This window comes from Hyaena hyaena, unplaced genomic scaffold (genome assembly GCF_003009895.1).
Source record: "Hyaena hyaena isolate Hyena2069 unplaced genomic scaffold, ASM300989v1 scaffold_370, whole genome shotgun sequence".
Classification (NCBI taxonomy): Eukaryota; Metazoa; Chordata; class Mammalia; order Carnivora; family Hyaenidae; genus Hyaena; species Hyaena hyaena.
The window spans coordinates 116,471-130,739 of NW_024081001.1; the positions used below are offsets into that span (position 1 = coordinate 116,471).

The 14,269-nt window shown below is 45.6% G+C and overlaps 1 protein-coding gene across 1 annotated transcript in view; it reads left to right on the top strand.

Moving 5' to 3' along the window:
* Window positions 1-14,269, top strand: part of DOCK5 (dedicator of cytokinesis 5) — a 216,426-nt gene that overhangs the window by 57,503 nt on the left and 144,654 nt on the right. Inside the window, exon 2 of the mRNA XM_039250418.1 lies at window positions 690-773. Within this exon, the coding sequence (XP_039106349.1) occupies window positions 690-773 (84 nt within the window). The remainder of the gene's footprint in view (window positions 1-689; window positions 774-14,269) is intronic.

The window sequence follows — 14,269 nt, forward strand, 5'->3', positions numbered from 1 at the left end:
GTCCAGTCACTGCCTGTCCTGAGGATGTGGTGATTGAGGTCACCTTGAGGAGGAGCTGCTGGGCCATCCCGTTTCCCAGGAAGCCCGGGACTGGGAAAAGGTGGCCCTCTCTACACTGCACTTTGTGTCAGTCTGCTCCTACATGGTAGGTGGCACTCACAGTGGCCCTTTGACTCCCAATTACCATGTCAGGGAAGCCAGGAATGGCTCCCTCTTTGGCTTAGAGATCATGAACCCAGTGGTGGTGTAGGCTGGCTCTTGTCTGAGGAACAAGGGGACCGACCTACAGACCCACACATTGTATTCTCATTGTAGCCTGGTTGTTTTCTTTCATACATCTTCCCACAATTTAAATTAAATAGTTGCTTCTCTAATACTATGCATTTAATGTCTTTTTTCCTCTACTGGACTATTAAAAATTCCTGGGGCAGGGACCCCGTCTGTGTGTTTTGTCACTGTCCCCGGTCGCCACCACAATATATAGTAAACAGCCTACCAATTTTTTTTTGGAAGAATGACTGTAAATGACCAGTGACGGGGGTTTAAGAGGATGTCCTCTGCTTTCCAGTGGGCGATTCACACAAAATCATTAAATAGAAAGTAATTCATTAACCATGGAATGTGCTGTCGAGTGGCTTGTATTTTCACTGCTACTGATGCCATTTCCTCCATGTATTTCTCTTTTCCAGCAATCTACAACTACAATGCCTCTCAAGATGTGGAGCTCTCCTTGGAGATTGGAGACACGGTCCACATCCTGGAGATGTACGAGGGTAAGTCTGGATGGCCGCCTGCCAGACGGGGGAAGGGGAAACCAGTGGAAGTTACTTATTAATAAGGCGCTTAGAGCAAACATCTACAGGCTTCACTTCCTGAAGTGGTGCTAGTGAAAAACCCAGGAAGTACTTCACTCGTACAGCTTCGTGCTGCAGGTGATTTCAAAACAGCTAGCCGAATACGTGCGTGCAACCATGCTCAGGTGGCAGAACGTCAAACCATGTGAATGGTTGAACCCCAAGCCGTGGATGCAGAAGGATCTGACCGAGTGCTGGCCCGGGACGAGCCACGAGGGACACTGGATTGGCTGCTACGCAAAGGAATCCCTGCCGATTACGTGGCTCTTTCCACTCAGCACTAAATGCTGCCAGATTGGGGGAGCAGCAAGGGAGAGACTTATTGGTGCTTGCTGAGATTCATTCACAGAATTAGGTCAGGGCTATAGCAGGTCCAGAAAGCCCACTCGTCTCTTTCCTGCAGCAAGGTCAGCCTGGGGAGGTGGTTCAGTCTACCTGTGAGTGGGCTGTAGGGAAGTACTCAGCCCCCCTGAGTGAAAGGCACAGGTCATGCCTGTTCCCACCGCATCCCACCCCAGGTGTTTAGTTCCATCTCAAGCTCTCCAATCCTAGCAGGCCCCCTCCACGCGTCCACATTTATAATTCAAATCCCCAGGGCACCATGAATAGGTATCCAGGCCACTGAAGTCGAAGATCAAAGCCAAGATATTCCCTCTGGAGAGTGAGGTAGGAATGACCTCTGGAGAGAGAAGTCAAGGAAGACTTTTCTCATGGGGTGAAGGTTTTTAGAATCAGGATCTCTAGATTTCCAGGATCTGCACTCACCTTCATCCATGTCAATGCTTGTAATGGTGGAATAGCAAAGGTGGTCACTAGAAATCTAATGCGCTTTCCTAGAATGGGGAAGAAAAGCTGGGAAGCTAGGGGAAAAGGAAGCAAGGTTTGGCCACAGAAGAGCTAAGTCATTCGGCCTGATTGCATAGAAGACTCTATTATTCCTGCTGCCTCCCTTTTTTTGCTAGGCAGGGGGCCAGGGTTTGCTTCTCCCTCCCACGCAACTCAGAGCACAACCATGCAGCTCCCAGGGGCAGGGGAAAATGGGAGCGGGTTGTGCAGACTGTCCCCACTCTACCCTCTCTTTGCTTTTTTCATCCTCGCCATCTCAGGTCCAACCCAGCATCAGTTCCATGTTGTCCCTAAGTCACACAAGGGCCAATCTACTTACTGTCTGATCTCAGGACTCCTTTGCTTATTGAAACTATAGTCCCTTCAGACCTTACTAGGTCATACCTCTTTGTCAGGGCCAGATCTATCTGTTGTGGCTAGTGTCAATGGCACACGTTTTTGCATTGTACAGGCAAAAGGCATGTGACCGGTTTTGGTAACTCTTCCATATAGGCTTGAAAAAAATGTGCATTAGGACCATGGGGGTGAGAGTTCTGTAGATGACAGTTAGATTCTGATTTCTTTATCACTTTTTTTTTCAAACTTGTTTTTCTGCATTTTCCATCACTGAGAGAACCGTGTTAAGTCTTCCACCGTGCTTGCAGTTTATGTTGATGATGATTTACAGTGATGTCAGTTTTTTGCTTTATGTTTTTTCAGACCTCTTTAAGGTACATACAATTTTAGAGTTATATTAAACAATTTGCACTTCTTAATTTTTTAGAGAGAGAGAGCAAGCAGAGGAGAAGGGCAGAGAGCTGCAATGGGGGTGGGAAAAGAGAGAGAGAGAGAGAAAAAGAGAGAGAGAGAGAATCTTAAACAGGCTTTACCCTCAGCATGGAGCCAGATGTAGAACTCAATCCCATAAACCCCTGGGAATGACCTCAGCTGAAATCAAGAGTTGGGCGCTCAACTGATGGTGCCACCCAGGCACCTCTAAACAATTTGAACTTTTAATTCCTGTTTATTAAATCTTTTTACCATTAGTTTTGCCTGTAATAATGCTTTTTCCCTTAGTCTAGCTTGTCTGAAATTACAGCCAACTCATTGGCAGTCTAGAACTCCAGTTTTTGTTCTCCGGGACCCACCAGGCCATCAGAAATGCTGCTCAGCCATTCAGGAAGCTTTTCTCAACTTGACAGATGCCCCAAGAAGAGAGTAGCCTCAAATACTGGCCTCATCTCTCTAAGTTTTGGTCTCTTTCAGATCTGGACCTGGTAATTCCCACTTTACCGTGGTAGAGTTGCAGTATGTATGCATGTGTGGGTATGCATGTGGCGGGTTGTCAAGCTTCTCCAAGCGTCCTGTGGCGTGTAGGAGGGAAGAGTGGAGAGTTGATTGGAAATAAAGTAGATGATGTTTCTTATATACATCCTCAATATTCTTTTTTCATCTTTATGTAACCCAAACATATTTTTTGAAACCACTCATTGAAGCACTTTGTCCTCATAGGATTCATATAATGGTCCTTTTAAATTTGTGTGTTATCGTCACTGTACTGAATAGTTTCCCAGTTGAACACTGAACATTCCCCAAGGTAGCACTCCTGTGGAGTAAGCTAAGGTGGTCACTGAACTTGGTTGGATATAAATGTAATCCAGACACACAAGCACATCCATTTCAAGTACCTCCTGGAGCTTGAGCCCAAAAGCCGCAGTGGTTCTAGTGTTTTACCCACACAGCAGGATGTTTGCTGGCACTGGCCCAGCTGATAGGCGACAGTCACACAAATCCCTGTCACTTCATTGATGCTGCGTCTGGGAAAAGACTGTCCCAGTGCTCTTGTCCTGACAGCAGGAAGCTGGTGTTCTTGTTAATTGTGACCATAAAATATTTGGTGTGCCACAGGACTCTTTCATGTCAAAAAAGGATATCTGTGCCCCATACCTGACATGTGTCAAGGTATGAATGGGCAAACGTAGAACATGAGCTTATGGAGTTCCTTTACCACCATCAAGAGGCCTGTCAGGTTGATGGAGATTTTTATATTGGATTATGTTTTTATATAGTGCTCATGTTATGGGATTAATTTTTTTAAGAGGGCCCGCCTTGCCAGGTGCAGTACTTAGTGATATCTCCTAAGTACTTCGAGTTCTTGGCTGGGTTCTCAAATTCCTTTATTATTTCAGGCAGTTCAAGACTGAGTGCAGGAGTACTTTGCAAACATTAAATAGGGTGGAAATGCTGAGTAATAACTTAAGTTCTCTTCCTCCTCCCCCATATCCTCTTTCTTTAAAAAAAAAAAATAAATAAATAAACAAAATGGAAACACCCAGAGTACTGCCAGCTGGAATTTAAGGCTAATGCTGGCACTATTTCATGGCTTTAGGGGTTTTGTGTCTTCCAGCTTCCTGCCCGATTTGGCTCCTGTGGCTCCCCCCACCCCAGCCCCACTCTGCCCCACCCTGCCTTTGAGATATTCTCACACCAGACCTGTGTGTGCTTTTTCTGATAGGGACATGAGTCTACCTTTCTGGAGCTCAGATATGGAAAATTCTTTTCTGCCCACAACCCCTCACAGAAAACCACTCACGACTCTTCCTTTTGCTACTTCCTGGCCTGCAGTTGAGTGAATAATTATGAAAGTGGTAGCTTCTTGACGGCAAAGCCGGCTTGTCTTTCGTCTGTAGGGCCGGGAGCTTGCACAGCACCTGGCACATAGTAGGTGTTCTGCAGAAGTCCATTAAAGGAATGGAGATAAAGTACGAGACCAAAGCAAGCTGGTTGGAGCCAGGCAAGTTAGTGTGGAGAGTCAGAGAGGGTGGCTGTCACCTCCACGAAACCCCAGGTATCCTAGGCAGCGCTGTTGTTCTTCTTTTATGAGGGACATACAGGAGGCTCCCGCATGTCCTCCATCCGCAGCAGACTGCAGAAGGATTTGGTTATTGCAGGAGTTTTTTTGTTTCTGTTTTTAATAACCGCTTTGTTGAGATTTATTTCAAATACCATACAATTTACCCATTTAAAGGATACAATTCCATGGTTATTTGCAAAGTACGCCGTTCACAGAGTTGGGCAATTGTCATCGCCGTCTACTTGCAGAACATTTTCATTAACCCAGAAACAAACCCTGTAACCGTTTGATGGCCATTATCCCCCAGCTCCAAGCAACCACTGACCTAATGTCTTTCTCTATAAATTTGCCTTGTATAGACATTTCATGTAAAATGGAATCATATAACATGTGATTCATCATTGTTGTAGCATGTATCAGTACTTCTTATCTTTAAAATTTTTTTAATGTTGATTTACTTTTGAGAGAGAGTGAACAAGTATGAGTGTGGGAGGAGCAGAGATGGGGGGGGACACAGAATCGGAAGGAGGCTACAGGCTCCTAGCTGTCAGCCAGCGCAGAGCCCAATGTGGAGCTTGAGCTCATGGACCATGAGATCATGACCTGAGCCAAAGTCGCACACTTAAAACCGACTGAGCCACCCAGGCGCCCCTGTACTTTCTATCTTTTTATGGCTGAATAATATTCATTGTATACATACATCACATTTTATTTATTCATTCATCAGTTGATGGACATTTGGGTAGTTTACACTTTTAACCTATTATGAGTAATGCTGCTCTAAACATTTATGTATAGGTTTCTCTGTAGATGTATGTTTTCAGTTTTCTTGGGTATGTTCCTAAGAGTGGAATTGCTGGGTCATATAATTACTTTTCCTTTTGAGGAAATGCCAGTCTGATTACTTGAGATTTGCCTCCCAAACAGGAGATTACAGAGCCCAAATGAGTGAGCTGCTATCACTTATCCCTCGTTTCTTTCTGTCACCTTGCTCCTGAACTTCATTTGCTACTAGAACTGGGCGCAGGGAAGTAGAATCAGCCGAGAAGCTGTATACCGCCCGTGATGTCACGGCTCCCGAGAATTATGTTCCTTCAGAGACTTTTTCAAGGAACAAGATTCCTCAAGGACTGAGGGAAGTGTCCTCACCTTCCTTCGTCTTGGCACCAGCCTGGCCTGTGGTCATTGCCATATCTTCTCTTTAACCCGGCAAGGGATTTGGTAGCGCAATAGCTGTTCTGCATCTTGAGCGTTCTTTCCCTCCCAGATCATGGACATGGCTGAAAAATCACGGCTCCCTGGAGATTCCAGTTGCAGTCATTCATTCATTCAAAAATACTTGAAGAGCAAGTGTGATGTTCTTATTATTATGTGCCAGGTACATTTATTGAACCCAAGAGCTGCTCTAGGCGCTGAGGTCACCTGAGTGACAAAACAGCAAGGCTCCTGTTCTCACAGGCTTTTCATTCGAGGGATAGACAAAAACAAGAGAACAGAGTAAGTAAACAAAACAATTCAGATACTTCAAGGTGCTGTGAGAGGAAAAGGATGATATTAGCGGGACCAGGAGTCGACGTGGGTGATGGTGAGGGAGGGGAGAAAGCCGAAAGGACTGCTTTAGTTCACATGATTTTGCCCCTGTCTAGGTTGACTGTCCTGGGCAGGACACTTCAACTCTTTTTGTGTCCTGGTCCTTGCACCTAAAATCAGGGCACTTCTTGAATTGGAAGTGATTAAAGTGCTTTGAAAAATAAGATTACAGCAGTCCTGTTACCATTAAGCTCTCCTCTCCTGTGATTCCACCAGTGCCTACTGGTTTCCTGCCTTTGATTCATGTGCATTGGTTGACTCATTTTCAGCTCCATAAACCAGTCACGGGCTCAGGAGAGAGGGTGGCTGGTGTTAACAGCGATTTCTGAGGGTAAGCATAACACAGTGAGATAATGTCTCAAAGGCGTTCCAAGCTCTACAGAAGCAAGTACAGCATAAAGCTTTGTACAGTTTTAGTGTAATATGTAGGAGCCCAAAACATAGCACAGATGATTGCATTGGAACCAGAGGAAACAGGCAATCTTGAAAAGCTGAAATAAAAAGAAGCATTTGTGTATATATGAGGTCCCAATATACCCATGTTATTTCTTCTGTATAGAATGAAACCAGTTTTAAAATGCACCTTAATCAAGAAATCCATTCCCTCGTAATAGAAGGAATTAATATGGATTATGACTTCAGCATTATGTATCTTGAATCTTAATCTTTATAAAGCAGGCTTTTTTTTTTCTTTTTTAAAGCTTATGTATTTATTTTGGAAGAGAGAGAGAGAATCCTAAGCAGGCTTCATTGCCGAGTGCAAAGGCTGACATGGGCTTGATCTTACAATTGTGAGACAAAATTGTGAGCCAAACCTGAGCCAAACTCAAGAGTCCAATGCTTCACCAACTGAGCCACCCAGGTGCCCCTAAAGCAGGCTTTTTTGTCAGTAAATATAGCGGGCAGCATCATGGCAGATAGGTAGTTACGTGGCACGTGGCACTGAATTTTGGCTCTGGAGCTGACAAAACTCTCTAACAGGAGCATGAAAAAGAACTTGTTTCAAGCAGAGGCTTAATAAGCATCTTTCTGAGATGTGCTACTTGGGCCTGAATTGGAGCATCTGATACTTTAAGGTCTTACTGAACACTTTCAGAATGTCCGATGCGTGGAGAAAGATTGTCATATCCTACTGTCCTGTATGACCTGGTAGCCTTGACATGCCTTTATTGTACCACTCCATTTTTTCTTCTCCATTTGGTCAGCTTTGCACAATGATCACAGACCAGTGGAAAACAAAGAAAATCAAAATTAAGTTTTTAAATGTTTATTATTTATTTTTGAGAGAGAGACAGAGTGCAAGCAGAGGAGGAGCAGAGAGAGAGGGAGACACAGAATCTGAAAGAGGCTCCAGGTTCTGAGCTGTCAGCACAGAGTCTGTTGTGGGGCTTGAACTCATAAACCCTGAGATCATGACCTGAGCTGAAGTTGAAAGCTTAACTGACTAAGCCACCCAGGTGCCCCAAACTTAATTTTTAAAAATGAGTTCGTAACAGCCTGTATAAAATTAGCTAAGTAAGCTGAAATAAGGTATTTGATATGTTTGTAACTTTCATTTACTTTTGTTACCCTGTGAGTCAAGATCATTGAAAGCGTATTGTAACTCAGAATCCACAGCCTCACCATGTTCTAGTGTTAGAAACCACTACCTTTCACGAACATTGATGGCAGCGAGCCCAACAGCTTGGATTTTATGATAAGGACTGCGTGCAAACAATTTGGCACCAGCCTGGAAAGCAAATCAGGCCATGTGGCATTTTGTTGAGTGTGCCGGTCATTTCCCACATCTGTCTGACCTTTACCTTCAGTCCTGCCCGTCAGCTACTACTCCTGGGGACATATGTTCCTGAGATGTGTTTTTCCAAAAGATGAGTGTGGCGGCGGGAGTGTGTTTACAAGAAAAACTAATTAAAAGTAGAACCGGTGAGAAGTTTTAGATTTAATTTTAGCAAACGGAGAATGCGTTTTCTTCTTTCAGAAGCATATTTGAATGTGCTTCTAAAATGCCATCTTTAAAATTTACGTTATTGGTATATTAGGCATACATAGCACCTTCTAGGATAAGGGTCAGAACTTTTTCCGAGAGGTTCCTTCGTTCACTGAGTGGTATGTTGTGACGATGCAGCCGAAGAGGCAAGCCCAGCCTGAAAGCAAAGATGTTTTGGGGAATGTCGTGGAGGAATGGTCTCCTGAGCTTTCGGTGTCCTGTAAATTTCCATCTCCAAGGGATCTCTGTGGGATCAAGGGGTTGAGAAGGTGGCCAAGCAGTGGGCAAGCTCCTTCCATCCCATACATGTAACCACGCATGGCTCTCTTCACACTTAACCAGTGCTGGGCCATTCACATCATTTGGTGTGTAGCTTTTCCCCCAAATGCATTAGGTGTCTCTTCTCCAGCGTGAAAGGTAGCACGTCAAAGCATTGTGGGGCTAGGTAAGACTCTGTGAACAATTAGTGTAAGGACAAAGTCCTCGAGGCAAGTTTAAGATTGATTGAGGGCATATATGAGAACAATATTCCTCCTCTTGCTTATATCTGGGGAGGGAAGGCTGATGCTTGCCTCTACTTTGCTCCTAGAAACATAAGGGCCATTTATGATCTCAAAAAGCAAATAGAGGGACTTGGGATCATAAATACCCACTCTGTGCTGAAGTGCCCCATTTTATTCAACCCGTGGAGGCAAGTCCTCCAATGGAAAGTGTCACAGGAAACATACTGCCTGAAAACCCTGAATGCCACAGCCAAATCTTCGAAGCATGTGGGAACTGCACTTCCTTTCCTTGCCTCACTGCCATGTAGAACTCAGGCTACATGGAGCTGGGGACAGGGACTCTTGTTACGGGAAGATTTTCAGTCCAACCCTTATTTTCTGTGTATGCACCCCCAGCGTTTGTCATCTGATCGGTATTAAATATACATACACTTGGCTTTGCCACTAGGAATCTAAGATTTTATTTTATTTAGGAATCTAAGATTTTAAACAACTGTCCCTAGCAAGGTACTCCTTCTTCTAAATGGCGAGAGGAAGTCACACTAAATTCCTAACCTTAAATACTTGTTTAGTGTCCACCAGTGCTGATTTAAGAGTCTGTTAACTATCATTGGAATTGGAAGAATAGGAGGGGGTGGGAGGGGAGAGCTTTTTGTTTTATTAGTCTTCCTGTCACGTTCATTTGTCCCCCGAATGTCAATTCAGGCCTCTGAGCACCCTATCTTGGTAACTTCTGAGCCCCAGCCATTTTCTCAATTATTCCAGCCGTTGTCTTTTGTGGTTTTCCTGACACCCCCGCTGTTTCTGTTACTTTTTATGGTTACTTTTCCCTTAAAGTCATCTTTTCTATGATAATGATATCCTTGGGGGCAGGGAACCTATTATTTTGGAAACTACAAGTATATCCTATCAGGTGCTCCGGTTCTGATAGGATAAAGCTTCTAGATGCTTTGTTTGTCATCAGGAACTTCAGAATGATTTAGAGAGGTTCATTTTCCAGGGATCACAGACACATTCCTCAGAAAACAAAGAAAAGAGAACTTTAAATAGTCTAGCGTCATCAGCACAGGAACCCATCAGCACAGGAACCGGACAATGGCTCTGGAGGTAGGAGATAGTCCCTGGATGATGTCACCAGTACCATTGGTGCCTCATTTGTCCGGAGTTTTACGTCTCCTCCGTGTGCCAGCCATTGAGCTAAGGGCGTTTGTGTACTGAATCCTTAGTTCTTACAATCCTGGGAGAGCAGAGTTACTGCTGCCCATTTAATAAATGTGAAAATCAGGTTAAGAAGCTTGGAACTTCACACAGCTGGTAAGAGGTGGAACTGTGATTCTTACCACGGCCCTGTGGAATCCAAGTAGAATGTTCTTTCCACATGGCGAGGGAGGCCTTTGAGGAAATGACTCTTCCATTTTGGACGTAACCTATAGGTTTTCAAAGCGGGTGAGGTTCTTTTGCTTCTAAGTAGCTGGCAGACAAGCTTACCATGGCCCCATATGTGTCTGCAGTCGGGGGGGCACTTGCTTTTTTCTTATGTCAGTTATTATTATGATTTTTTAAATGTTTATTTATTTTTGAGAGAGAGAGAGAGAGAGAGAGAGAGACTTAGTGTGAGGAGGGGAGGGGCAGAGAGAGAGGGATACACAGATTCCAAAGCAAGTTCCAGGTTCTGAGCTGTCAGCACAGAGCCCAACATGGGGCTTGAACCCACAAACTGAGATCATGACCTGAGCCAAAGTCAGATGCTCAACTGACTGAGCCCCCCAGGTGACCTGGGGGTGTGCTCTTCCCGACCTTCCTTTCCCCCATGGCTCTGCCGCACTTGCTTGCTGTTCTGGCCAGGTGGCCTCCTGCCTGTTCTTAAAGCCCACTGCTCTCAAGACTTGGGCTCCCTGCACCCCCAGGGTCCACGTGACTCAGCCACTCCCCCCACTCCTTTCGCCCCTGCCTATTTTCAAGAGCTGGCTTTCTCTGAGCAGGTAGGCAGGTCTGTTCCAGGTGAGCATAGCACAGTCATCTCCTCCACCCAGGCATATGGGTCCCTGTCCCCCCAGTCCACACACACGAGGTCAGAATTACTGAGGGGCTGGACTGCCGTTACCGATATTGTGTCCAACCCCCTCAGGTGTAGGGGGAAAAGAAGCTGAGAGGTCAGCCTGAAGCAGTCGCCCTCCCTGTATGTATTTGGCAGTGAACGTATGGCTGGCGTCCCCAATTGCGCCCTCCTGCATGTGTTTATAAAGAGGGCGTTGGAATCGAACGCGGTGGTCTTTGGCTCAGACAGTCTCGGAAGGTTTTGTGCGGTTCACATTCATACTCTCGCTGCTGGTCTTTTGCTACCGGAACTCTTAATGCCGTCACTGCTGCTGGGCTCCACCTCTGCTTCTGCCACTGTTGATGTCGTCACACCGCTGACAGCACGTCCTGACCTCTGTCTGGGTTCTCAAAATGGAGCCCAGTGGTTCACTTTGCGAGTCTGTAAATACATCTTTGCCCTTTCATGTTGAGGATGAACTGTGCCGAGGAACTCGAAGCAAGTCACTGAGTGTCCCAGACTGACGGGGGTCTCGGGACAGCGCTGTGTCACATGGTATTGCCACCGGACTCATGCTCTAAGCTACGGCATGCATGTTTCCAGTGCCTCTGCCCGCAAGGAGTTTCCTATCTTACTGGGGCCTCCATTCTCCCCTGAGAAAGTAAGGCTACCTTTATGCAGCAGTGCCCTTTACCTTGGTGTCCTCCTCAGGAGGCTTAGTTGGTTACCTGAAAAGGGCAGCCTGTGCCGCGTGTCCAGAAATCCTTGGCAAACTGGCCACACAAGTTTGTCTTCCCCTCACCTGTGTCTCTATTCCACTAGTGATTAGATTCCAGATTCTTTGAGACCGGGGTCTGGGGTGCATACTCTCCCAACTCCTTAAAGCCCCACAGAGCCGAATATAGGTCTTTATAAAAACGGGCCTCCTTAAATACCTCTTGCTTGATTAATGGATACCCCCCTCCCAAACCTGCGTCCCTCTCTTGTCCATCTTGCGAATTGGTGCTGATGATCAATAATCCTGGCGCAATAGCGAACTGCAGCAAAACGATGCGCTGTATCCTGTCATTTCTGCTTTCTTGAACTAGTTGGAGAAGCTAGAGAAATGCATCACAGAGGAGAGTAGTTAGAGCCATTGGTAAAGCAACTGACTGCTGGCCAGACTACTTTGCTTTAAATAAGAAAGGAAAAGGCCACATCCAGGACATAGAAAGAGAGCTGGCAAACCAGAGTGACGATGTTGATCAGACTAGAGGAAATTTTATTCCCCGCCGTGTCACTGAGTTTCAGGGCATCTGTGAAGCCAAGACAGGTTTCCTCCTTTTGCGGTGGGCATTTGGATATGTCATCTCTCCATTCTCCAGCTGCCCCCACCCCCAACCTGGACCGGGTCCCTCTGCCTGTCTCAGGAGGTGTTTGCTGGTTGAGAGAAGTCTCTGGCATTACCATCTCTGGTAGGCAACAAGGAGAAACTTGGGCATTTTTAGCTACAGACTGAGATTTTATGAGGTAACAAATTGGGGGGAGGGGGAGTAGAATGTTTTTGTGGAAGGAATTTAAGACACGCAAGCCAAATTACTTTAACAGTTGAAGAAATGGAGTCCCACAGAGCTGGTCAGCACAGAAGCAGGCTTTTGCATTTCAGAGGAGTTCTCTTCAGTAGAAGCAATGCCTCCTCTTCTCTGGACCCTTCTGGCCTCCAGGCCGGTGTATGAGCCCCACCCAGCTCTGCCCATTGGGCACAGGATCCTGTGCCTTGCTCGGACCTCGCTTTGGAGTCTGAATTTGGAGGTGCAAATTTTATTGCACAGTTGTTGCATTCTTCTGTCCTGTCCATGACCACTGGCTCCCAGGACCTTCTTTTTCTCACTGATCAAGTCACGTAAGGTTTATGGATTGTGCGCTATGTGCCAGGTACCGCAAAGACAGGTCTCTTTCCTGCTCACTCAAGAAATACAATGAAAGACGGAAACCACATCTCTTTCTTTGCCACTTACTTGGCATGCTAGTGTACATGGGTGTTTTCTGTTGGTTGGATTCCACGGCCAAGCTTCTTTCCTGTGGGAGGCAGTGCGTTGAGCAAGTGTCCCATTCCGCGTGGCCATGGCGACAGTGATGAGCGGGGTGGCAGGAGACCTGTGTTTGCATTCTCAGCTTCAATACTAAGTCACCGGTTGACTTTGCACAACCCTTCCGATTCCTTGTTTGGGTTTCCTCTTTTTTAAGTAAGGGTGTTAGATTTCAGGGGACTCTGAGCTGTGTATTATAAAGTCACAAAAGTGAGCTAAGATATTTAACTGGGAAGCCTGCTTTGTCTCCCAAACAGAAACGGCTTAAATCATCTCTTACTACCTTTGCATCCTTTTGCTTTCTTCTGCCTTTGACCTTATTTCCAAAAGCGCCAGTGAGCTGCCCAGTGCATTTGGGAAGTGTGCATCCTGTGGTGAGGATCTAGCAGACAGTGAGTGTGCCACCTGTGAACAAGGAGCTGACAGCCGAGCTGTGTCCATGTTTCCTCTGAGGAGTTTGCTCCCAGCTGTTCCTGCTCACTAACTTCCCTGGGTGGGGGGACCTCAGCCATATCTTTGAAGAACATTGGCTTGGGGATGGGAGAGTAGGCTTTGGCCATGGAAAACAGCCAGCAGAACCCGACCGGTTCACCTGGCCCACAGGGGATGGACCTTTGACCTTGGCCTAATTAACTGTGCTTTACCCAGCAAACTACCAGATGGTGACACTTAAAGGAAAAAGAACAGGATTTAACACTTTTTCTTCTTCTCTGGCCCTTCCCCTCCCCTGTGTCATGGTGCATGTAAACAAGGGCTCCCTATCCATTTCTTGCCCTTAATTCCTGGGATCTCAACATTATCACAATACTTGGATGTATGCAAATGCCACTGAACAGAACACCTAAAACTGTGTTCAAAAAGTAAATTTTATGTATATTTTACAACACAAAAATTGTTTATTGTTCTTGGTCGGCGGGGAGGGCGGCTAATTCATTGTGGGATTGCAAGATGAGGAGAGATTTTACAAAGCTCTCCATGAGTTACACATCTAAATAATGCTTTCATGGTACACAGAGTCCTGAGTCCCCCTCAGTAATTGCCTTTGGAGTCTTTAGCACATTCATAATTCTTCCTCTGTGTGCGAGTGTCTTCAAGCCTGCCCATTAGAAGCCCTTTGTATTTAATTATTTGTTTATGGATCTGTTTCCTTCCTCCTTGAAGACAGTGTCTGGCCTGCTGGTGTTCAATGAGTCTCTTTATATATAATAAATGAATGGCCACATTAGTGATGTAAATCCAAGAGAGTTTCTAACCACACTTTCTAAGGCAGCCCCACCCCCCACCCATCACGCTCCCAAATTACTCTCCTTCCTTAATACCATTTCGCCCCCTGTGCAGTTACTGGGTTATTTGCTGGGGCTTACAGGTACTTGTGGTTTTCTTCCCATTATAAAGCAAGACTTTGAAGGATGGAGACATTGTATGTCTCGCTCTCTTGGCATCTGTCTGTTGAATGAGTACATAAATCTCCAATTTTATTTTTGGTAATAAAACTCATTCAGATTCGCTTTGGAGCACAAAGTGAGCAATGAAGATGAATACTGTTTTA